Below are 27,545 nucleotides of genomic sequence, written 5' to 3' on the forward strand. Positions count from 1 at the left end.
ACAAAAAAAATCAATAACAAAATATACCTTAACATTTTCATGTATTTAGTCCATTTATTTCTCTTTTTATGTATTTATTTTTTGGCTCTCCTATGATAGCATTTAAAATGAGATGAATGGCATTATGGGATAAGTTAGGCACTCAAATTGCAAAATCAGTTGAATAATTCATGAGAAGGTTTTTCAAAATGAATACACATGCTACTTTATTCACAATTTTAGGAGGTGAACGATGCAGTGAAAGATGATCAAATATTCAGTGTTATTCCAGACAGATAATAATCACTGAGCAACATAATTGTCCCATGAAAGCAGAAGTGTTGACTTGATACTCTGTTCACAGATTTTCATATGTCATAAAACCAAATTGTTTCTGTTACATATTTTAAACAATACAAAAAAATCTTCACCGACACAAGACTGTTTTACCGAAATGAACACCGGAACATATCACAATGTTCAATTCCTTGAACATTTAAAGAATCAAATATACTTGAGTCACAGAAGTACTAAAGAAATTGAAGCCCCAAGGTTAAGTGGAAGGTTTCATGTTTTTTAGGCGCACTTCTTTCTCCATCTCAAACTGTCTGTGATCAACACGCTCTAAGAAGTTCTTCCGCTCCACATACCTTAACAGAGAAAAGAGGAGACAAAAAGCATGTTAGGCCAACTTTTAGTTTCACATATCTACAGAGAAAGAACAAAGTAACCTAAGTGACTTAACAATAATGATGTCACGATACCAGAAATGTAGTATAAAACTGTAAAAAAAAGAAAATCCCCTGTACTTAAAAGTACACGCCTTTATTACAAATAAAGAACAATACTTTGTGCTTATACAGAACTAAAGCTGTCCAACTAGTCGACTTTATCAATGACGTAAATGCATCGACGAGCACGACATCCCATCGACGGTTAATGAAGGGTTAAAAAAAATATATGCGTGGAAAGTTGAGAATAGCAGACGCTTGGTATGCAAGTGGGAAAAGCGGCACAAAGCAAAAAAATCGCACAAGAGTGGCCAAAACATTGACTTATTTCAACGAAACAGAGTACAGTGTTGTGTCCCGTCTCTTCAATGCCAAGCTTGGCTGCACGTCTGCTGTGAATGAACACCTAAAGAGCAGTCACCCAGTTGTCATTTTGGAAGACGACAGGAGACAATAAGATGGCAGATCCATGGCAAGTCCATCTAACTAACTAACGACATGTTTTATTGAAGTTGCTAAGCCTGTCATGATATGCAACGAGTCCATTTATCGCACAGTAAATAAAAATGAGGGCTGTAATTTTCACGCCTGCGTTTTATCGCCGCGTGCATGCATACGTTTGTGCGTGCGTGTTGATGGCATAAGAGCATGCATGAAAATGGGTCAGGGGTAAAAAAGGTGAGAAGCGTGTGGAGGAAATATGTTCCGGTACACTGTAGAACTAGAGCTGTCCCAATAGAATTAATTTTTTTTTTTTTTTTAATTTAGCAATAAATTTAGCAATGAAATTTTTGATGACGCTTATTAATTCACAAAAACATTTTGGAACACTTAAATTCTATATCAAAGTACAAATAAACATGTAAATAACAACAATAAATCGCAAATAAACAAGGTCAAATGCTCATAGCAATAACCAGTGCAAAAGAATGGAATGTAAACAGATTCAGAACACTGACTTTGCCTTTCCAACATGATTCAAAACAATTCTTAAAAAAAATATCTACCATTAATATTTTAGTATACTACTCTATATAATAGTAGTATTGTATGATCAATATTCATTGCCAATCAGATTTTTCATCAAGGGTGTCATTTTAAAGCTACACTTAGTGTAGAATCTGAATTCTAAAGTATGTGGGATTAACTCCAGAAATCGTTATTTCTATGACGAACATGACGTGATTTTGAAATGTTCACCGGAAGTACATTCACTAAACTGCTAACATGAAGCTTTACAGTCTGCAAAAAAAGCTCTTTTTGTCATTGCATGTGGTGTCAGTAATCAAAAGTTTTCATTTGCAAATGCTGTTAACCAGCAATTTTTCATGTTTGAAAGTGTGACCTTTTAACAGCAAGTTTGCGTTTTGTAGAAGACTGCTAATGTTTTATAGCAGGCTAAAGTAGGTTGTCTTTTTCCCCATTAGCTTCAATTTGCAATGTGTTTCCTTATTTTGTATGTCTTAACTTGAATTCTACAGCGAGTTGATGACCAATAAACGTCTGTGAAAGGAACTGGAGTCTCAAATGCCATATTTGAGACTTCAGTTCGACACAGTCGTAAAAATTACCGCCCTCATTTTTATTTACCGTGCGATAAATGGACTCATTGCATATCGCGACAGGCTTAGCAACTTCAATAAAACATGTCGTTAGTTAGTTAGATGGACTAACAATCTGCCAGCTTGTAATTGTCATGTATCCATTGTGCAGCACTTGTTTACATTTGCGGCACTCACGACACTTGCTTTACGGCAGCTAAGCAGATACATAGCAGTACTATTAGGCCGTTGTGGGAACTTGCATCCCTGTGTGTGCTGTATTGTTCATGATATTTTGTTTACTTGAAAATAAAGGCAGCGTTTACAAAGTCATCTGACCGCTCGTCATTTTACAGTAACTGTCTCCTGTTGTCTTCCAAAATTACAACTGGGTGGCGGCGCTTTAGGTGTTCATTCACGGCCAACGTGCAGCAAAGCTTGGCATTGAAGAGACAGGACATAACAGTATACCTATCTTCGTTTCGTTAAAATAAGTCAATGTTTTGGCGACTGGTGCGTTTTTTATGGCTTTGTGCCGCTTTTCCCACTTGCAGACAAAGCGTCAGACACTAAAAAAAACCTCCCGAACCCCCCCCCAATATCCTTAACAATTTTCTACTTGGATCTACACCATTCACGTAGGTCACACGTTTTGACTTCAAAACTTCGAATTTCGCCGAAAGGTGAGATATTTTCATGCCTGTAAGAGACTCCAGTTCCTTTCACAGATATTTATTGGTTATCAAAACATGTAGAACTAAACGTAGAATTAAAGTTCAGACATATAAAATAAGGAAACATCTATATTAAACGCTGTAAACATGAGCATTGCTACATTGAGGCTAATAGGGAAAAAGACAACCTACTTTAGCCTGCTATAAAACATTGGCAGTCTTCTCCAAGTTCTTTTTTTGCGGAGTGTAAAGCTTCCGGTAGGCGGTTTAGTGAACATACTTCCAGTGAACATTTCAAAATAAAACCACGTCATGTTCGTCATATAAATAACGATTTCTGGAGTTAATCCTGCATACTTCAGAATTCAGATTCTACACTAAGAATGGCTTTAAAATGACACCCTTTAAGAAAAAATCTCATTTAGTTCTTTTTAATCCCATTTTTAATGCCACTTTAAACTAATTAAATGATCATGTCCAATTGCAGATACTTTCACACACACATTGTAAGCGTTAAACAATGATTATTATTATTATTTTTTTTTATCGTGTCCTGCTCAGCTGTTTAGGACGCGTTCACATTAAACCAAGAGGACCAGGTTCCGGTTGGAGAGTTACCTCGCAACAACACTTGCAAATAACTTGTTGAAAAGGTTCAGCATTCAACCGCCACCTGCGCCAACCGAACTTTCAGAGTACCATAACGTGGATGAAAGGCGCACTCATTGATTGGAAAAATAGAAGAGGGAACACCTCCCTCCTGGAGGGGGGGGCGTGGAGCATTGGCGTAATATAGCATAAATTAAGTCGCCGCTCAGCCAGCGGCGGGGTTGCTCCCACCTGACTCAATGCCGACCAAACTGAAGTATATAAAAAAATGCATGGAGGAATATTAAACCACGAAAGGGAACCACGTAGTACCCCAAATCACACAGGTACACTTCGCTCTCACTTTCGTGACTTTTTGTACTGTCAAATTGTCGCCACTTTTAGGAGAGCGGCCACCCCAAGAGGCTCTGCCTGTCTCGACCACTGATACTCTCACGCGGTGCGTTCAGGAACAGCATGCAAAACATAACCGCCACATAAGAACCCGATTCTGTGCATCAAATGCAACTGCTTAGCGCAGCACATCATTTGACCCATGGTTAATCATGTGTCATCTTATCATTGATGATTTTGAAAAGCGCGCGTGCTGAACTTGCGCTACAAAGGATGCCCTGCGTGTAGTGTCACAACCTGGATCATCATAGCTCAACGCTGAGACGCAGCATATTAAGTAGCAAAAGTGCACCCTGCTCTAGTTGCATTTACAAGCGAAGCAGGGTGCCGGGACCCGCGATTTTCGAGCAGACCTTTTTACAGCACAAACCTCCACAAACAATTAACATAATTTTTTAAATATAAATTTCCGTTTGATGGGAGGCTAACTTCACGGAGCTATGCAGTTGCATCCCGCCTACTGCTCATAGCTATTTGGGATAGGCTCCAGCACCCACATAAGGATAAGCGGCTCGGCAGATGGATGGATATTTTGTTTTATAGCAAAGGTAATAAAAAAACAATGAAGGAATTCACAGATCATCAAACTCTCTTACCCATCTTTACCCCTGTTGTGGATTGCCAGCTCCTCAGCAATACCTTCCTCGTATTTGAAAGCGTCCCAGTCAATCTTTGACTTCTCTAGTGTGCTCATTTTTTGTTTCTTTCCACCAATGCGACTCAGTAAACTGGACATCCCGGCTGGCCGTTTTGAACTGCTGACACCAAAAGGACCAATTTTACTTCATAGATAATATAATCACAAAGCAGAACATTATATGAAACCAATGGTTTTTTTTGTTTTATTTTTTACGGTACCGACAAAATTATAGGGAGCATTCAAGTTTGAAAAAACACTTCCAAAATAATCCCTTAAATGACCATCCAGTCTTTTTATTTATTTATTTTTTTAAATTTGTATAAACGCTACTTTTTAAATATGCATAAACGCTACATTATTATACTTATTTTTTCCTTTATTTTATAAATATGGCTGAAATGTGTATTTGATTATGATGACTTTTGTTTTGTCGCCAGTAAAGATGCACCGATACTGATACCAGTATTGGCAGGTGGGGCCGATCCGGCCCGAAATGGTGGTATCGGTATCGGCGAGTACCAACAATGAGTCTACTTTACTTTTATTGTCTTTTACTGAAAGAAATGCCGCAGTAATTTGAGACCTGTTTCCAAAGTAGGGTTGCCAACTTTCAAAAAATACAAATAAGGGATTCCCCCCTCCCGCCCAAAGCCGTACAGGTGATGTAAAAAACGGGACATCCCCAAACTCCTAAAATGCAATGAAATGTATTTATATAGATTCCGTATTGGTTCAATCCGGAACGCAATTTAATTTCCAATTTAGAAGGATTCCTTATTTCAAAGGACGGGTGGCAAGCCTATTTAAAAGTGCTGAAGAAGCTAAGCTAAGCGGTTAAGTATCTTGCTGCTGGTGCACAAAGAGGGAGGCTAATAGAGAGACAGGATGCTGTGGTCAATTATTATTACTTATAATTTCATGAAAGTTGCACTGTTTGGCATTTGAGAGCATACACTGAGGGCTTAAAAAAGTTTATTAAGTTCATTCATTGTATTTTTACTTTCTCACTGTTAAGCTGCTATTAAACATGTTTTAATTTCATGAATTTAGCACTATTTTGGCCTTTGGGAGCCAAAGGTTTATTTAACTATTGTCACCCATACCAGGTATGCAATAAAAAGTTGTACTGGATTCACTTCTATAATTTCAAACTAACTGGTATCGGCCGATACTGCACAGCCAGGTACAGTGGGGAGAACAAGTATTTGATACACTGCCAATTTTGCTGGTTTTCCCACTTGCAAAGCATGTAGAGGTCTGTAATTTGTATCATAAGTTCTCTTCAACTGTGAGGGACAGAATCTAATACAAAAAAACAGAAAAACACGGTGTATGATTTTTAAATAAAACATTTGCATTAGGCCTGAACGATATTGGAAAAAACTATTGTTACGATTTTTTTGAGGTGTGCAATATATTGCGATATTATATTGCGATTGTTAAAAAAAAAAAAAAAACTATATATATATATATATATATATATATATATATATATATATATATATATATATATATATATATATATATATTTTTTTTTTAAAGAAATTTTCACTAGATAACTTGAATAGCTGTTTGGAAATACTTTGCATGACACACCGTGACCACAGTGTATTCATATAATACCGTTTCATTTGTGAATGATTAAGATTGCTGTATTATTATGAAGGGATCCAGGAAGCAATGTCTGCACAAAATAGATAATATATTGAACACAATATTTGACACTTCAACAGCAGCAAACACATTAAATGACAAATAAAAGAGCAGGTGCATTCGTCCCCTAAGTTTTTGACAAAATATAACAATAAATAAAAACTTCTGTAAAATAACAGCAAAGTTGTAAACATAGTTGAACAAAAATATTAAATATGACAAGAGTTGTTCACAAACTATAACAATAAATAAAAACCTCAGTAAAACAATAAAGTTGTCAACATATTTGAACTTAAATATTAAATCTGTCAAATAAAAGTGCAAGTGCATTAGTCCCCTGAGTTGTTTACACAAAATATAACAATATAAAACTGCAAAACTGCAACAAAGTTGTAAAAATATTTAAAAAATATTAAGTATCAAAACTTTATGTGCAGCTGTACTATAGTTATTTGAAAAATACGATTTACAATTAATTTAAATATAAAAGAAACAAACTCAATTGAACTTGTAAATAATTGAACTGAATAACAGCAAATAACTGATGAATAACAGAACCATTTTAACTCCCAAATTTCCTGCCTTCCTGATAGCTGTCACATGAATAAAAAGAAGAAAAGACATTCCTGCAGCTGTGTTATATATTTGTCTGCATATCGTCCACCTTCCTTGCTCAGCAATTCTCAACTGGGTCTCATAGGTTTTTGGCCAAGACTACTAGTTTATCCACCATTGCAGGCTTGAGACAAGGACGTTGGCACGTAACAATGTTCCCACCTGTACTAAAAAGCCTCTGATGGGAAGCTCGTTGCATGAATGCATAGATACCTGCGTTTTAAATGGTCCCACATGTTCGACGGATTACTTCTTGTTGAGTCAACCATGGCGAGGCACTCTCAACAGGGCTGTTTTTTGTTCCTTATATTCTTGTCGATAGGCAAAATACTTCCAAAACTCCTTTTGGAGACAGTCTTCCCTGTTCAACGTGTTGCTTGCTTTCACTTTGAAAACGGCCCCTCCTCCCTCCACTCCGCTGTAGCAGGGGAGAGGGAGGAGCCGATGACTGCGAGTTGGAGGGAATGAGAGGCTGCTTCCTCAAAACAAACGTTTGTGGATTTAAAAAAATGAAATGAAAAAACTATCGCACGTCCTTGCGATGGGACTATTGCGCATGCGCACATCGCGATGGCGATGTTTAAACGATATATCGTTCAGGCCTAGAATTGCACGAAATAAGTATTTGATACATCACAAAAATCGAACTTAATATTTGGTCGAGAAATCGTTGTTTACTATTACAGATACCAAACGTTTTCTGTAGTCCTTGACAAGGTTTGCACACACTGCAGCAGGGATTTTGGCCCACTCCTCCATGCAGATATTCTCCAGAGCCTTCAGGTTTCGGGGCTGCTGCCGGGCAACACGGACTTTCAGCTCCCTCCATAGAGTTTCTATCGGGTTCAGATCTGGTGGCTGGCTAGGCCACTCCAGGACCTTAAGATGCTTCTTACGGAGCCACTCTTTAGTTGCCTTGGCTGTGTGCTTTGGGTCGTTGTCATGCTGGAAGACCCAGCCACGACCCATCTTCAGGGCTCTCACTGAAGGAAGGAGGTTGTCAGCAAAGATCTGGCGATACATAGCCCCATCCATCCTCCCCTCAATACGGTGCAGTCGTCCTTTACCCTTGGCAGAGAAGCAGCCCCCAAAAATGATGTTTCCTCCTCCATGTTTCACGGTTGGGATGGTGTTCTTGGGGTTGTACTCATCCTACTTTTCCCTCCAAACACTACGAGCCGAGTTTAGACCAAAAAGTTCCATTTTGGTCTCATCCGACCACATGACCTTCTCCCATTGCTCCTCTGGATCATCCAGATGGTCAGTGGCAAACTTCAGACGTGTCTGGACATGCACTGGCTTCAGCAGCGGGACCTTGCGTGCGCTGTAGGATTTTAATATATGACGGCGTAATGTGTTTCCGATGGTTTTCTTCGAGACTGTGGTTCCAGCTCTCTTCAGGTCATTGACCAGGTCCTGCCGTGCAGTTCTAGGCTGATCCCTCACCTTCCTCATGATCAGTGATGCCCCACGAGGTGAGATCTTGCATGGAGCCCCAGAACGAGGCAGATTGACCGTCAACTTGAACTTCTTCCATTTTCTAATAATCGCTCCAACAGTTGTTACCTTCTCACCAAGCTGCTTGCTTATTTTCCTGTAGCCTATCCTAGCCTTGTGCAGGTCTATTATTTTATCCCTGATGTCCTTACAAAGCTCTTTGGTCTTGGCCATTGTGGAGAGGTTGGAGTTTGTTTGTTTGAGCATGTGAACAGGTGTCTTTTATACAGGTAACAAGTTCAAACAGGTGCAGTTACTTCCGGTAATGAGTGGAGAACAGGTGGGGTTCTTAAAAAAAGAACCAAGAGCAGAAATATTTACTAGTTGGTAATGTATCAAATGCTTATTTCATGCGGTTAAATACAAATTTATTATTTAAAAATTATACAATGTGATTTTCTGGATTTTTGTTTTAGATTCCGTCCCTCTACATGGCTTGCAAGTGGGAAAACCAGCAAAATCGGCAGTGTATCAAATACTTGTTCTCCCCACTGTATCAGTATCGGGGCCAAAAAAAGGATATCGGTGCAACACTACTCTCCAGCGTACTTCCTCTTCAGCTTTTTGTGGGAGTGTTGAGGAGGATAAAAGGTGTATATTTTTGTTTCTTTTGGCAGTGCCACTGTTTTTCTGGACTATTTTGTTACTTTTTAGCCCTCAAAAATAAAAAAAATTACTGTATTTTTCGGACAATAAGTCGCAGTTTTTTTTCATAGTTTGGCAGGGGGTGCGACTTATACTATGGAGCGACTTACGTGTGAAATTATTAACACATTATTATATCATTGTACATGTTATTTTGGTGTTTTGGAGTGACACTGGTGGTTTGGTAAACTTGTTAGCATGCTCTTTATGCTATAGTTATCTGAATAACTCTTAATAGCGATGTTACGTTTACATACCGGCCACGTTCGCATGTCGTTGTTCATGCATTATGTAACATTATCATACTGTACACATCCTTATTCAGCATATGTGCTCTATTGTATTTCTATTTTAAATTGCATTTCAAAGTGACATATCTGTCCAATGTGTTGGATTTTATCGTTTGATTTTATCAAGTAAATTTCCCCCCAAAATGCGACTTATGTTTTTTTTTTCCCTCTTCATTGCGCATTTTTGTGCTGGTGAGACTTATACTACGAAAAAAACGGTAGATATTTTTTCTGAAGTTAAAAACCCGGTCCTTTTCACCCGATTCCGATCCTCTGCAATGGCCTAATCGGGCCGATATCCCATTACATGATCTGATCGGGGACATCCCTACACATAAATATCACATAAATATTTTAGTGATTGTAGGCTTTAAGAATTCAAATTTAATTCACATAAACATTTAAAATCTGAATAATAATTGGCTAAATTAAGAAAAATATTTTGAGTAATATTTGATTTTGAATTAAGGGCTCAATTTTCTCATAATCAGTTTTCAGTTGGAACAAAGAATTTTCATTTCTTTGAATCCCTAGAAAATACATCGTAAAAACCTACAAGTAAAAATAATTCAACTACAAAGAGCAAACCAAGTTTAAAAAAAATTGTGAGAAGAAATGAAATCAGACAATGTGATGGGCCGGATTGCCCAGCTCTATATGAATAATTCTGTATAAATGAACTGAATATAAAATAAATACAGTACAAGAAAATTTTACCCAAGAGAAACCACGTTTGTACAACTCCCAATTTCTCTTCCAATATCTTGGCTGATTTTGTTTTGTTTTGTTAACATTCCGATGACTTTACAGGTGTGCAGCAACTCATCAGAAGTTTCACAACACACCATCCATATGGTGCTAATGAATGTTATGAATATTTATATAACTGCTGCAAAACCTGATTTAAGTGTTAATTTCTGATAACGTCTTTGTTAAAGGTGGAGCAGCATGAAGGAAACAAAGTGCAAACACAAAGTCTTGTTTCACTCACCCGTGTGTCTATATAGTTTTGGTTTTGTGTGTTCGCTGTGTTAGTTTGCCGTTTCTCTGTGTTAGTTAGCCATGTTAGATTGCCATGTGTGTTTTCCTGTTATCCGGTATGTGTTTTCCCCCCGTTGTGCAGCAACTCAAAATTTTAGGGCTCCCCTAGTTGTAAAATCCCACTTGTTTACAGCCATGTCCGTGTGAAAATTCTGTGTTTTTCATACCTGGGTTCAGGACAAGTTGATTGCGGTGGAGATGATGTGGGATTTTCTTTGCCCATCTTCTCTTTTGTGCATTGAACCTTTAGATGCATTTTGGCTTCTCTGGAGTCTAAGGATACTTCTTTATTGACCCTATAAAGCAATAGGCAGTTAAACAAATGAGAAGGTAGCAGAAACAAATTTGATTTCATGGCAAGGAGACAAGGAAAACATAATTAAACTTGTGTTATTATTAAAGTATTATCTGAATTAGGGATGTCGCGATTGCATATTTTTGCACCAGAGTTCGATTCACCTGATTTTGAGAATCTGCCTATTAAAGGTGTGCAAAATTTCCGATTCTTAGATTATTCGCGATTCGGCCGTGGAAGATTCGAGAATGATTCACAAACATCCAAATTCCGATTATTGAAATATGCCAAGTAAAGCGGAAGTACAACACACTCAGCGCGCCGCGCGGTCAATGAGGAACAGAGCTAGAGTAGCTAAACATCATGCTTCTCATTACCTGGCCCCTCGGGTAATGCCAATGCTCAACTCACGGCTCTAGTAGTGTTGTATCGGTCGCGAACGATTCGTTCTTTTTGAACGAACTGTTTGGGTGAACGAGACCAAACTAATCACCATCTGCACTGATTCGTTCTATGAAGTTGGTGCTTGTTCACTGCGTGGGAGGGCGTTGAGCAAGCGGCAGCGTCTTCTGACATCGCACACGACCAATCAGACGCCAGCCTCATCGCGGGCAGGGGAGGGACCGGAAACAGAATCAGGGCGTATGTCACTCACTTCCACGTGTGGCCAATGAGCAGCCAGCGTGCAGGCAGGGGGGCAAGACTGAGTTTTGTCACTTCCCGTTCAGTGACTCGATCCTCCGGTTCCTGACCTAGCTTCCTGCTAACTTGACTTTCCAGTAATGACTATGCGGTGAACGAATCAAAAAATGAAAGGAAAGGACTGTCACATATTTGTTAACGTGGAGCCTATCAAATGCAGCTCAAAAAGACAAAAACACCACACAAATCTAGCGAGCATGGTTTAGTGTACTACTTTTCTCAACAGACTCGCGACTACCTATTACGACATACTATCAAATTTACAGTAATTTAAAACACGGGTAGCTACGAGGCAAGCAAAAGCTGAGCTGCGGTCGCGTGACGGCAATGAAGGGGGCAAAGAACTGTCACTATAAGGAGGCTTCATGGCAGCGATATTTACCTCATATGTGCACAGAAAAAAAGAATATTTAGTATGATCACCATAATACTGATTTGCAATGAAACGGTATATACATGTCCATTTTTTCCAAGTGTTTTTTTTTTTTTTTTCCGTGTCAGGTGTTGGTTGGTTTGACAAATTATGTCAATCCGTCCATCATGCGCTACTCAAGCGCCCCAAAACAACGCACATGGACACGGGAGATGTCGCAATATGTCTACATTTTTCTTAACAGACTAATGAGAGTAGAAAGGCGATATCGTAAAGAGCAAACAATTATTTCTCGTCAGCATTTGACGATCTGAGATGCGGGGACGACAGGGGAGCTGACCGGATTATTTTATTTATTAATACCAGTGCAAAAATTCAATACGATCACCATAATACTGATTTGCAATGAAACTGGATATACATGTCAATTTTTTCCGAGTGTTTTATTTATTTTTTTCGTGTCAGAGCGTGTTGGTTGGTTTGACAAATTATGTCAATCCGTCCATCATGCGCTACTCAAGCGCCCCAAAACAACGCACGCGGACACGGGAGATGTCGCAATATGTCTACATTTTTCTTAACAGACTAATGAGGGTAGAAAGTAGGGCTGGGCGATATGGCCTTAAACATGTATCACGATAAATTGAGCAGATTTATCTCGCTAACGATAAATGACGATAAATTCTCCCAAGCGGACTGTTATATAATTTGAAAATCTGAATCAATGCATGAAATACAGATTAACTATTTCTTGTTGATTTATTTACCAGCATTCAATTTGATATACTGTATTTAACAATTGTACATGCAGTCTAAACATTAAGTTTATAAAAAATGTATTGTAAGCAATAAGAATTCAAGTATGAACATTTATAACAGCGTGTATGACTTGAACAATGTACATTGTCAAAATCAATATGCCTGTGCAAACATGTAATTGTAACACAAATGACTTGCAGCTTGAACAGTACACTTCAAATAGACAATTTATTGTTAATGGCTGCTGTGACATAATTATTAAATACAAGTGTTTACTTTATGGTTTAAGGGTTTTTTCCCCCCCAGTGCATTTTTTAATAAATGCACGCACAATAAAAATAGCTGGGGCCATTTCTCGGTCATTATAAGTTTCGCCGTTGGATTGTACTTTATGCTGAATGCTTTACCATCACAAAAGCTATCAGAGGAATCACACACTGACAGATACAAAATAACGTCACATAGTAATTGCTAGATGCAGTCTGTGCCCAATCCACTCATTAAATTCAGCCGTTTCGACAAGGTTAGAGCCGCTATCCGACTCCATAACGTTCATTTGTAGCGTTAGCCGCTAGCTAGCGTTAGCCTGGCTACCAGTAGAAAGCACTGAAAGCACCATCTCCGGAAATCGTGAGAACAAAGGAGGACAGCGGGTGAAAGCCCGTCTGGATGCCACCAAAAGTCTACTAAATGTCGGTTGAAAGTTTGGTGAACCTCCCTTAAGCCACACTCCATCACGTTTTGCTTGTAGCGTTAGCTGCTAGCGTTAGCTTACCGGGCTTTTGTTTGATTGGCTTCCTGATGGTCACGTGACTTCCTACGTAAGCACATTCACTGCTTTCTTAAAGGGGAATGAACATAGACGACCAACACAGAATCAAAGCGGGATGAAAAGACTATATTTTCTTGTTTTATTAATTTACCGAATTTACCGACATGGTCAAAATTACGTCGGTCATCGTTAAGAATTTCGGTGACGGTAAATTTTCGGTTTACCGCCCTGCTCTAGTAGAAAGGCGACATCGTAAAGAGCAAGCAATCATTTCTCGTCAGCATTTGAAGATCTTAGATGCGGGGACGACAGGGGAGTTGACCGGATTATTTTATTTATTAATACCAGTGCAAAAATTCAATACGATCATCTTAATACTGATTTGCAACTAAACTGTCAAATATCAAAATGTAGTGTTGTCTTTATTTCAGAGCAGCACATTCGACAACTAGCTATTTACACTTATAGTTTTAACAATAGTAACTAAAAATAATAGTGATGAGCATAAAAACAAAAATACAACAGAGCGAGAGGTAAATATGATGTGATGGTCGTTCCATATTTAGAAATTAAACTTTGGATTTATTTTTATTTTCGTGACAGCAAGCATGCTGCGTTGGCTGGTAGCAGCAGCATTGTAAATGTGATCAACAACATGCTAAAGAAAGTCCGTGCGCCCCCGACCCCAACCCCCCGCTACCCCCACAAAAGGAAAATGTTTAACCGTGTCCTCAATCGAAATGCAAGCACGAGCCATGACTTTGAGCCCATAGGACTAGGACAGACGACGCGGAAGTTCTCCCTCGCTTTTGCAGCAGCGGGAGGGAGACGAGGCTGTCTGTGAAAGCAGAATGATATTGCCTGTCACTCATTACTGAAACTACGACGAGCGGTCAATGAGGAGCCTGTGTGCAAGAGAGGGAGGGACCAAGAATGTCACTTCCCGTTCAGTTATACTGCGAAGCGGTCTTTGGTGATTCGTTCGGCAACGTCACTTCCCATTCACTAACCGAACGATTCATTTGGGCGGGGAGGGAGATGAGGGGGGCGAACGATTCGTTTGAACAAATCTTTTTACTGAACGATCCGGAATGGATTCGTTTACTCAAGTGAACGACAGATCCCGTCACTAGGCTCTAGCTCAACTCATGCCACGAGATAAAAAAAAAAAAAAACAACCACATACCTGACTGCTGCCGAAAAGCTGCTACAAAGTACATCCAGATAATGTTACGGTAGATATCATTTATATAGGACTAGATGCAATATGGGTTCGGTAGCGTTAGCAGCTCACCTACAAAAAGCTAGATGCGGGCGTTAGTAAACGGCCGCCATCTTAAAGCAGTACACCTCCCTGCAAGGCTGTTGTAGCGAACCTTCCAAGCAAACCTAATTAACTTTTTATCTAAAATACTCCTAAATCGCTAAAATATTGACTTGAATCTATCTTTAAAATAGTTTTAAAACTTTCACATGTCGAAAGTAGACAAAAGGGAAATTATGGAATAACGGGAGCAATTTTAACAACTTTAATGGTTGATTCACAACATTAAATTAAGTGAATGTAGTTTAAAGCTACTGATACAGAATGGGGACTGGAGTTTTTTATTTACTGTTATTTTTGTATATTTGTTTACTGCTATATGTTAACTTGATACTGAAATAGTAGTTTGGTTTAGCCTGAAAGTATTTTTGAACAATTTTGGAACTAATGTACAAAACATTAAAAAAAAAAAAAAAAAAAAAAAAGGAGGGGGGGGGTGCATCAATTATCGTTTTATAATCGAATCGGAGCCTCTGAATCATAATCGTAATCGAATCGTTAGGTGCCCAAAGATTCCCAGCTCTACTGCCTATACAGTCCCCATCCAATACCGAAAAAAAAGTCGTTTTTTATTTGAAGAAATGTTCCAAACATGTTACAGTGCTGTACTGTTCAAAGTACTTCCTCATCTGCTTTTTACAGGAGTAAAGCCATCATGCCTTTCCACTGCTCCCTTAGATTTGACAGAAGCTTTAGCAGGTTCCTTAGAAGGGTTTCTCCTTGTTGCTGGTGGCCCACTTCGGATTAGCCTGCTTGTTTTCCCCCCTGCTTTACAAGCTGTGCTTCAACAATCATTGCTGTCTCCCAGAAAAGTGCGATTAAGAGGGTAAGGTTTGGCATCCTGATCCTAGGCGCCTCCACTACTGGGATTCCTCGTGAATCAACAGTGCATGCACGAAGGGATCATTCAGTGCTCCCAGTGCTGTCATTCCAGATTTTTAGAACCATAGTTACATTTGTAACTTACTACTTTTTCCAAACTTTGCACCAAATGCTTGTGAGAGTACATGACAGAAAATATGCTTAAAAATAGAAAAGTCATTGTACGAATAATGAAAAACGGTACCTCACTTCTTCTCCAGCAAAATCAAAAACTTTTACGATGGTGACTTTGGCCGGGTCCGATTCCTTTGATTCAGTTCTCGTACAAACATTGGAATCTGAAGAATGAGCCTGAGGAATTAGAACAAGAATACACCGTTCGCAATAATCAGTCAAGGAAGCACATATAATAATATAAATATGCAACACTTTATTTGTCCAGGTCTCCACAAGTGTGCCTTTTCAAATGATCAGGCCAGCATTTCTACAGTATCCTATTACTGGTGAGCAGTAATGTCAGTAACGCGTTACTCTTGCATAACCTTTTTTTTCAGTAACAAGTATTCTAACGCATTACTACTTCAAAGCCAGTAATTTGATTAAAGTTACTTATGCAAAGTCACTCTGCGTTACTATTTTTCAACAAACAGAACGGCAAAATTACATAAATGTGATGACGCAAAAGTGGCGATTTTAATAATCAATCAATCATCTGGCAGGCCGCTTCCGGCCAACGCGCCGTACATTTGACACCACTGCTCTAGGATGTCATCGCTATAACGTTTATAACGCTATTAAGTGTGGCCGTTTCATGATTAGCTCTAGTTAGTTAACTTCATGTTTGCAGCGCATTCTTTGAGTGCGCTAACATTGAAGGATACCACAGATAGAAAGACAAGTAGTTCTTAAAAGATAAATGTTAGTACGAGTTATAATAATTTAAATATTAAAACCCCTCTAAATGTTTTGTTTTTAATAAAATTTGCAAAATTTTAAATAAAAAAATTACCTCGTAGCTCGCCATTGTTGTTGACGTCGCAAAGCGGTGACGTCACATGGGCTCCCGTTCTTACTTCCACAGTGCCACTCTTTAACTATGTAAGGTAGTGATTTAAATACACCATAACGTGTCAATTGTGGCGAGTTTTAAATTGATTAGAAATCAAGCCAATGAGGTTTTTTGTATTGTACCTTACATTCTTGTCTTCACAATGAACAAGACTCCTGATAATGGCTCCCAGCGTCATAGTTTGTATATTGTGACTAAATATCGCCATCCAGTGTATTTGTTAAGCTAAACAAGTTGCTAAAATGATTGAATAGAGTTTAACCAATGTCTAAGAAAGTGTAATGTGAATTTTGCATATGCCGGAAAACACTCAGGTGACTTGAAGTTCCGCTCTGAGACCCCCAATTTGGCCAACTTTCAAAATTGTCCAATATGCATGTGCGATAAATCATTGGAAAGCTTAAAATCTCAATTTTCTGGGGGAAGAAAAAATTTGAACAGGACGGGATTAAAAAAAAAAAAAAATTTTTTTTTTTAAACAGCGAAACCCTATCTGGAGGTGAGAGCATGAAAGAGCAAAATTAAAGACGCCATGACTTTATATTATATAGATATTATCGCGTACTTACCTTGTTTCGATCCAAAAACTCCATGTAGCATGTATCAAGACGCAGCTGTGAATGGCCACAGCTGGATTTTGGGGGGAATTTATGGGTTAAACATGTCATATAACAAAGGGTCGCGATGCAAAAATCGCAGACATCAAGGAGTGGTCGAGATTTTCGTTTTCATATATTTACCCTTTTAAACATTTTTTTCTTAAATTTTTCATTGTTTGGATTGATTATTTATCATCTAAAATATTGGGGAAAATGCGATGGTAATAAAAAATACAATTAAGTGATAGTTATGAGATAGATATGCGTGACTTTTTTTACAGACGATAATTTTTTCATTGTGACGTAATTTGTTTAAAAGTTTAAAATATGCGAGTGAATAATTTTTTTAAGTCGTTTTTTTTTTTTTTTTTTTTTTTAAACTAAATATTAGAAATCAATTATTGATTCCAAGCTAAAAATGACAGACATTTCGAATAATAAATACAATTACTTACCTCCTTTTTCTGGCTAGGTTGAAATAAAAGCGGTTGCGCGACGATTGTAAGCGGGGGTTTCCAGGGTAAAACAGACAAATTAAAAATAGTTTGGGAACTTAATGCGCCATGAATCTGCTAAGGCAGCATATAAACATATTGTTCTATCAAACACAACAGTTGTTTTGGCTTAAAATACAGCAGTTTATTTTAAAGGGTACAAGAGCAGAAACTGCTTTTTCAGCCTTGCCTGTGTTTTCCGCCATATCCATTATGATTGTGAATGCCAGCTCTCTTTGCATTGTTGTTTAACTGTGTGAGAATAGGGCCTCATTAAAACAGGTTAAAGCACTTTTCTTATTGTGAACATTATTCTTTTGAGAGATATGAATATTACTTTTGTTGTATTTTCATATAATACTTATTTTTGTTGTGAAAGAGTTGCCGAAGCTTTTGTCAATAAACAGCACGGTCCAATGAACGCCTGTGTACTCGCCTTTCTCTGCCTCTTAGATCTCAATGTGCAAAATAAGGAGTCATTATAATCTGTTGGGCATTAATACATTTATTCGTCTTCGTGTCGCTTATTCGCCGGGAAGCAACCAGCAGAATGATCAACAATCTGGCCATCTGCTTTTACGTGACAAAAATAAGGTAGGACGTCATTAGACGTCTCGATAGAGGCAAACGTTTTTGTGTGTTGTGATGCACGGCCCTGGGTTATCAGCAAAAAATAATCAAACTGCTGTGTTTCAGTGTATACCCTAATCATATGTAAAGCACACGGCAGCTCTGGATGCTAACTATCTCCATAATAATATTGGTAGTTAGTAGTTTACTGTGAAGATCTGCAAACAGTTTTGACATCAAACACTCTTCTGCTCTCCTCACCAGAGCAGGGGAGTGCTGTCACTAGTGAACTTGACACTTGAACGCTACTCGACTCATTCGTATGTTCCACTCGGGTTCAAATTGGAAGGGCAGAACCGAGGACATGTTAATGTAGTTAAAGATTGACACAGTGGAAGTCCGTCAGCATGGCCATGTGACGTCACCGCCCTACGACGTCAACAACAATGGCGAGCTACTAGTTAATTTTTTTATTTAAAATTTTATTAAAACAAAAACATTAAGAAGGGTTTTAATATAAAATTATTATAACTTGTACTTACATTTATCTTTCAAGAACTACATGTCTTTCTATCTGTGGTACCCTTTAAAGTGATGCTTCCGGTTTTCAAGCCAACAGAGCGCCCTAATTAGCACCTTGAACTTATTTTGTTTTCATTTTTCTTTTAACATTCTGTGAACGGACACTTTAGTATCCCAACCCTTTGCTTGGCTGCAAATGTCTAACCTGATTGCTTTTGCCTCGGAAGCTTTTACAATTTTTTGGTAACTTTACAATAATGGCCCCTTAATTAACATTAGTTAATGCATTTTTAGACAATAACTCATGTTTAAGTAACATTACAATAATTCCTTTAAACCCTTATCTAACATTTATTAATATATTAACATGAGTTAATGCATTACGTTAATGCATTAGTTAATGCATTTTAAGACAATAACTAATGTTTAAGTAACATTACAGTAATTCATATAATCCCTTATTTAACATTTAGTAATATATTTACATTAGTTAATGCATTAGTCAATGCATAACGAGACAGTAACAAATAGTTTGGTAAAATAAAATCAAAATATAGGCCTATAGTTAGTTAACTTAAGCATTTATAATTTCTTAGTTAAGGGACACATGTGCTACACTTTACAATAAGGGTCCAAAAAGCATTCAGTAATGGTTAATAAAGGTTGGGGGGGGGGGGGGGGGGGACTAAAGCATTTATAATTTCTTAGTTAAGTGACACATGTGCTAATCTTTACAATAAGGGTCCAAAAAACATTCTGTAATGGTTAATTAAGGTTAAGTAATACTTATGAGGTACGTTCACATGAAATAATACCATACTTAAGGTTAGGTTATAATATATATAATACATTACTTAACATTATTTCACATATACATGAGTGCATTGCTAAATAGTTATTAATGTATACTGGTACTAGCAAGTGATTGTTATTTTAAATGAGAAACATTGCTCTGTGAGTCCTTGGGTGCTGTTAACCTAACCTTAAGTACGGTATTATTTCACTTGAATGTACCTCATAAGTATTACTTCACCTTAATTAACGATTACTGAATGTTTTATTCAGTAATGTTTTTATTATTATATATATTATAATTGTATTATATTATCATATTTATTACTTTATTATTATTTATTTGTAACCGAGTCACTACCTGTAATTGCACACCTATTTGAAATAGCAAGCACAGTATACGTTTGCGTATACTTGTGCTACATACACCTATATTTGCGTGTGCTATTACTACAAATGTGAGGCACTTACAATTTGATATTAAGACAGACAACTTGTGCAATATGGCGCAGTATTACAATTACCTCCAGCGTGGTGTGAGAGTCCATTGATGGCTTTGGTCTGGGGGCAACATCAGACAAGAAACGAGCCCAGAGATCATCTGATTGTTTCTTCTCTGCCGCTTCATCATTATTTTCTATTTGTGCCATATTTTCGACAGCATCCTGAAGTGGCTCAGCCTCCTTAGCAGCTTCTCCTTTTTTCTCCGCGTCATCAACCTTCAGCACTAGTTTTGACCTCTTTCTATGGAAAATAACAGTTACTTGACAATGGTAACAGATTTTCACATTAAAAACTAGTTTTGAATATTAAGCTATAAATCTATAGGGCTCTTGAGCATTTGTAAAATATTCATAACTTATCCAGTCAGCCATATAAGATCTGGCTGTTTGCAGAGCCAAGCAAAAAGGACAATTTGAAAAAATATTTTCTTTCAACATTCTGGGCATTTTCGATACAAATTGTCTCTCAAACCTAATCACGTTTAATTAAAGGTTATACAAAAAACATAAGGTTTAAAATGCACTTGCGAAAACACCATTTTGCGGTTCACACCTGGAGGTGCAGCCATCTCACCTCTTTGTGATTCCAAACACGCTTGCCCTCTTGTGGCTAGTTGTAGAACTACTTTAGAGAGAGTTGGTAGTATATAGGCCAAAGTGTTTTGTTTTGACCCCAACAAGTTCAAAACCACTGCCGTTAGTTTAGTTTAGGTCACCAATTGATGATTTTAATAATGGGGACTTTTCTATGGGGGACCAGGAGTGCAAAAATTCAATAAATAAATAATTAAAAGGTGTCATTAAAATGCTTCCATTTGATTATTAATTAATTAAATAATTTATTTCAATATTTATTTCAATTTTTATTTATTTATTATTTCATTTTAAATTCATTTATTTCAATTTATATTTATTTATTTCAATTAATATTTATTTATTTCCATTTATATTTATTTACCGTATTTTTCGGACTAAAGTCGCAGTTTTTTCCCCCCCCATAGTTTGGCTGAGGGTGCGGCTTATACTCAGGAGCGACTTATGTGTGAAATTATCAACACATTACGATATCATTTCACATGTTATTTTGGTGTTTTGGAGTGACACTGATGGTTTGGTAAACTTGTTAGCATGTTCTTTGTGCTATAGTTATCTGAATAATAATAGCTATGGCCACGTTCGTGTTCTGCCTTTGGCAACGTGTGTTCAATTGTATTACTGACTTTTTCATATTGAAATGCATGCTTTTAGTTTGTGGCGCTTTCACGCCACGTGAGGGCACACTCGCACTTGTTTATGTGAAGAAGACCGCTCAAACGCCAGAAGAAGACGGACAGCTACGCAGCTTGAGTGAGTGGGCGAGTTAGCGAGAGAGGAGAGAAACGCGGCTGTGAACCTACGTTGATTGTTTATGCTTGTAAAATATCTCTACAGAGGCAACGCCTGTGTTTATCATCTTTTCTGTTGTTGTTGTGTGTTTTCCACCTGCGATCAGACACTTAAAGCCAGTTGTGTGGTTGTTTGAACGATGAGCTAATGGTAGCGAACGTATGCTAACCGTTTGTGTCATTGCTGTAAAAGCACCTAATAATCATTTATTTACGTTGATGCGAACCTGTTTGGTATAGTGGACGAAATTGATTCAGCAAATTATATGGACGTCAAGCATCGTCATTTGGGAGTTTAGCTCGCTGTATAACCAGGACCGAGCCGTAGCGTCCTGGTGAGGACAGCATATTCGCATTTAATTGTTCATGCACTGATCACTTATTCAGCATGTTGTTCTCTATTTTATTTTTATATCAAATTGCTTTTCAAGATGACAGATTTGTTCTATGTGTTGGATTTTATCAAGTAAATGTCTCCCAAAATGCGACTTATACTCCAGTGCAACTTATATGTTTTTTTTTGCTCTTCGTTGGGCATTTTATGGCTGGTGTGACTTATACTCAGGTGCGACTTGTAGTCCGAAAAATACGGTATTTCAATTTTTATTTATTTAAATTTATATTAATTTATTTCAATTAATATCTATTTGTTTCTATTAATATTTATTTATTTCCATTTTTATTTATTTCAATTTTTTATTTATTCCTTTCATTTTATATTTATTTATTTCCATTTTTTTATTTCAATTTTTATTTATTTATATATTTCCATTTATATTTCTTTATTTCAATTTTTATATATTTATTTCAATTTACATTCATTTATTTCAAAATTTATTTCAATTTATATTTAATTATTTCAATTTTTTTTCATTTATTTAAATTTTTATTTATTTATTTCCATTTTTAATTTCAATTTTTATTTATTTATTTCAATTTATATTAATTTATTTCAATTAATATTTATTTCCATTTTTATTTATTTCAATTTGTATTTATTTATTTCCATTTATATTTATTTCAATTTTTATTTATTTATTTCATTTTATATTTATTTATTTCCATTTTTATTTATTTCAATTTATATTCATTTCAAAATTTATTTCGATTTTTATTTAATTATTAAAATTTTTATTCATTTATTTAAACTTTTATTTATTTATTTGAACTTTAATTTAGTTCAAATTTTATTTATTTATTTCATAATTTATTTATTTCACTTTTTATTCATTTAATTCTTGCACTCTTGTTCCTCCAGAGGCACAACCATGAAATAATTTTATCTGTCACGTTTGCTCGTCAAAGTTTCTAACGTCTGATTGGTTGCTCAGCAAAGCAAGTCTTAACTAGTCAATCTTAGATAATAGATTGATGCCTGAGGCATAGGCTAAATTTTTTGCACACCCGATACATAAGGTGGCAGTGTAGAGCCGTATAATCTGAAAAATAATTGCTCCTTCAAAATCACAAAGACGAAGAAGACTAATAGCATGGTCAGTCAGTGTAGTGGTGGTAGGCCTCGACGCATTTCGTGTCTTGTCCAAGCAAAACATACATATGTCCAAAACGTGCCCAGAGCTGCTCAGAGAAGCAGCAAATTTAATCGAGGAAACTCTGAGGAGAACTCCACCAGCAGCCCATGGTGAAGTCCAATCTGTGGCTTCTACATCGCGCGGGCCAGCGCCTTTAAGCGGGCTGACGTCTGCTACGGGATACTCTAGTATACCTTTGAAGTGAAACGGTCCTTGGATATCTCCCAGATTTTTTTAATCAATTTTTGAAATAAGGCTAAATGACAAAAATAACTAGCAGTTTTCTACGTAGTTTTAATCTGAATTCCAACATCATTTTTATTTCATAATGATTTAGTTTGGGTCTAGGGGTGCTCCAGTGTCTCTATAAAGTGGACCCGTTGTCGAATAGGTCCCCGTTTTTTTCATATATTCAATAAAGGAACTTGCGCTCTGAACCCACCGCGTGCTCTGAACCCACCTCATTGCATTCTGAAGCCAGCGCATTGCATTACCGTAATGCACATAATGCAAACAATAATCCAAATGAGGGGCGGCTGGCTTGACTTCGTTTTTAGAAGTGCAGGCTGGCTTGACCGCAGTTCTAAACTATCGAAAACTCTTTGATCCACATCTTGATCTGACAGAGCCGAGATGATGCCAAGAACGTTAATTAATCGCTCTGTTTTTCAGGACACGTACTCAGGGTCCAAATGTCCTGCTTCAATTTGTTCTGAGAAATCTAACATGTCCCGAGAGAGCTCATGCAAAATCTCAGATAACGCCGCCATGTTGGGAAGAAATAGGACGAAGCAATCGCTTATTACTCGGACAACTCAAACCCCGCCTACCGAGTTTGATGAGCCAATGACAGATAAAATTATTTCATGCGGCCACACGGGGAACAAGAGTGCAAGAATGAAATAAATAAATAAATCTTGAAATAAAAAAATAAAAATTGAAATAAATAAAAATGAAATAAAAAATATAAATTGAAATAAATAAAAATCAAAATAAAAGTTGAAATAATAAAAATTGAAATAAATAAATTGAAATAATTATCAATTGAAATAAATAAAAATTGAAATAAATGAATATACATTGAAATAAAAATTGAAATAAATAAATATTGAAATAGAAGCATTTTAATGACACTTTTAATTATCTATTTAATTGTGTTTTTTTTTTTTTGAATTTTTGCACTCCTGGTCCTCCATACTTTTCAAAGTGATGATGGAAAATTATAAGTAGATTTGATATTTACCTGTTTGGTTGTTGTTTACATCTCATATTACTTGTATATAAATATGATGTTGCTCTGATAATGCCATATAATGCTACGCCTTGCCATATTGGCCAGTACAAGGACCATCCCTAAATTACGTCAAATGTTAAGTTGTCAGGTCAAATGTCAAGTACATGAACAGGGGTCGACAATATACAGTAGTACTTCCACATACGAATTAATTTGTTCCGGGATCTAGTTTGTAAGTCGAAATGGTCGTATGTCGAGCAGAATTTTCCCATAAGATATATTATAATTCCATTAATTCGTTCCACTAACCGAAAACATACAATAAATCCTTAACACAGTGGTATGAATAAGTATCTGAAACTTTTGGAATTTCTCACATTTCTGCATAAAATCGCCATCAAATGTGATCTAATCTTTGTCAAAATCACACAGATGAAAATACAGTGTCTGCTTTAACTAAAATCACCCAAACATTTATAAGTTTTCATATTTTAAAGAGGATAGCATGCAAACAATGACAGAAGGGGGAAAAATAAGTGAACCCTCTGCCTAACGAGACGTAAAGAGCAATTGATACCAATTTTTACCAAACATTTTAAGTCAGGTCTCTAAAAGTCTGGATTTTCATCAATCAACAGTCAGAGAAGTTGTCTACAAATGGAAAGAGTTTGGCACTGTTGCTAGGCGTGGCCGTCCACCAAAGATGACAAGAGTTCAGCGCAGAATACTCATAAGTAAAAAAAGAACCCTAGAGTGTCTGTTAAAGACTTACAGAAATCACTGGCACAGTCCAATATCTCTGTGCACACATCAACTATATGTAAAACTATGGCCAAGAATTGTGTTCATGGAAGGACCTCACGGAGGAAGCCACTAATGCCTAAAAAAATAAAATACATTTTTTTTTGCTCGTTTAATGTTCGCAAAAAGGTACTTGGACAGTCCACAGAAGTTTTGGCAAAATATTTTGTGGACTGATGAAACCAAAGTTCAATTGTTTGGGAGTAACACACAACGTTATGTGTGGAGGAAAAATGAAACGGCTCACCAACATCAACACCTCATCCCCACCGTGAAGCATGGTGGAGGGAGCATCATGATCTGGGGCTGTTTTGATGCCTCAGGGCCTGGACAACTTGCAATCATGGCATGACCTAAGACAGCCATTCATGCCAGACATCCCAGGAATCTGACTGAACTACAGCAGTTTTGTAGAGAAGAATGGGCCAAGATTAGTCCTGATTGATGTGCCAGACTGATCTGCAGCTACAGGAAGCGTCTAGTTGAAGTTAGTGCTGCCAAAGAGGGGGGCATGAAATATTGAATGTGATGGTTCACTAACTTATTTTCCCCCTCTTCTGTCATTGTTTGCATACTATCTTCATAAAAAAAAGGAAACCTATAAATGTTTGGGTGGTGTTAGTTAAAGCACTTTTTGTCATCGGTGTGATTTTGACAAAGATCAGATCACATTTGATGTTTTTTGTTTTTGTTTTGTTTTTTCCCCAGAAATGTGAGATATTCCAAAAGGTTCAGATACTTTGTCATACCACTGTAAATACTGATGGTACTATTGCAAATAGCAATTACACAGAGCAAAACAAGTAAATTGTGAATTAAAAATTGGAATATTAATATATTAATAGTAATAATAACACCTGTAATAATGTAACGAAATCAGGTTTTAATGTGGCGACTGTGTTTGCATGGTGTACCTAAACGCATCGCGTTGCTGCCTTGACATAGTGAGCTGGGACTTTTTACTTTCACTTTCACTCAGCTGCGGGGCACAGTTGGCATGTTGTATTGCACAAGTTGATGGAATAAAAGACTAGAAACCTGACGAAGCTGGCGATTTCTTTGGCGATGTTACCACAATAATAATTGTCACCTTAACTTATAACGACTGGCAAATGGAGGTCGGAGGAGGACCGTCGAGTGTAGGCATTCTACGGCCATATTGTCGAGGCAGTCCACGGATGCGCACACGACGCTCATATTTTTCTGTTACAGTAATTCCAACTTCATTTCAATGGTAAGTAAGCATCACTTTTTTCCTTTTTTCCACCACTTGCACTAACAATATTGGAACCCATGTTGATTGCTCGAACAAGAAAATCCTCCGTGCGTCCGTCTCGTGGGAAAACAAAGAAACTTCGCCGCTGTCATAGATTGTCGTAATTCGAGCGTGTCGTTGGATGCAGAAACAAATGGCGAGTCAAATTTTATGTCGGATGTCGAAAAGATTTTGTGTCGAAGCAATCGGATGTCGAGGTACTACTGTAAATGGCCCGGACGTGCTGTAGATCACAAAAATCAAACCTTGAACTGCAGTCTTTTTTCTTCGCAGTCCTCTTAGTCATGTTTGGATGTGGCACGTCACTTTCATCCAAAGGGTCTTCCTTTTCACACTCGTTAATATCATCCTCACTGGCATTATCATCTGATGAGAAACACCGAAAAACATTAATATTATTTGCGTGTGATTATCTGGGAAGCCCCGTGATAGGCTCGAGAACCTCATGAGAATTAGCAGAGCAGATAATGAATAGATGATTAAAAATGAAACACTGCACAGAATCCATACCCCAAAAATTACAGTTCACAAGGAAAAAAGCGGCATGGAAAATGAATGAATGAATCCTTGCAGATTCGCATGGATTATTTTATTTATTTTTTGCTGAAAGCACTCTGCTTCTTCTGTTTCAAAAGAGATCAGGACGTTTTGGAGAGAACTTGGATTAACCATTGAATGAGCCCATTTAGCCATGGAAAATGATTGTGGTGCTGTCGAATGTGATATTTTTTCCTCTGCTACTATCTAATGTGTTAACCACTACTAGTAACAATTATGTCAAGCAACATTCCCACTTTAATTTTCTGTTAAAAATGTTTTGGGTCAATTTCGTTGTTGTTAGATGGTAAATTGAAGAGCCCGAACTAGCAAGTTAGAGTGCAATACTATACAGTTACATAAACACGTGAATACAAACGACAATTGACGATTTTCTATGATGCTCTGTTTAATTCCAACCCAACGGTGCATGTTCAGTTAATACTCAAATAGGCACCAGCCGTGTTTCCATCGTGCTGAAGACGATTCTCACCTGATGGTACGTAGTCTGCATCTTCACTCGATAAATAACTATCAGAGTCATCATCGGAGTAGTTCATTGCAGCTTCTGTTTGAGGGACGAAATTGAAAAAAAAAATATATTCCAATGTTTGAATGAATGTCTTTCGAATATAATTCTTTGCGTCTGTGTTAAATGAATTCGTTTATTCGTTTCACAACAACCAAGAAATCGTGAAATATGCTTCTAGGGAGAATGATTCTTCTTCTACGAATTCGTCTTCTTCTAAGTTCTTCGCTCTGAGGAAAACCGCTTTTAGATATATTACCGCCACCTCCCGTAAAGGAGTGCAAGCCAAGATTTTTTTTTTTTTTTAAATTGACAAACAACAACAAACATTACAACATAAGTGGCAT

The 27,545-nt window shown here is 37.2% G+C and overlaps 1 protein-coding gene across 2 annotated transcripts; it reads right to left on the reverse strand.

Annotated features, from left to right (window-relative positions):
- Positions 1-27,402, reverse strand: cfdp1 (craniofacial development protein 1). Of its 2 annotated transcripts, none has more exons than XM_057837578.1 (7): positions 27,163-27,402; positions 26,378-26,498; positions 19,926-20,145; positions 15,600-15,706; positions 10,476-10,604; positions 4,524-4,685; positions 1-629 (listed from the first exon to the last, which is right to left on the reverse strand). In XM_057837578.1, exons 1-7 carry the CDS (start codon positions 27,227-27,229, stop codon positions 533-535), a joined length of 903 nt encoding a protein of 300 aa, XP_057693561.1. In that variant the 5' UTR covers positions 27,230-27,402; the 3' UTR covers positions 1-532. The 2 variants fall into 2 exon arrangements, with proteins under 2 accessions (XP_057693561.1, XP_057693562.1); XM_057837579.1 differs by having other exon boundaries at positions 30-629; positions 4,524-4,682.
- Positions 27,403-27,545: the final 143 nt, after the last annotated feature.

The sequence above is a fragment of the Corythoichthys intestinalis genome, chromosome 5, assembly GCF_030265065.1.
Source record: "Corythoichthys intestinalis isolate RoL2023-P3 chromosome 5, ASM3026506v1, whole genome shotgun sequence".
NCBI lineage: Eukaryota > Metazoa > Chordata > Actinopteri > Syngnathiformes > Syngnathidae > Corythoichthys > Corythoichthys intestinalis.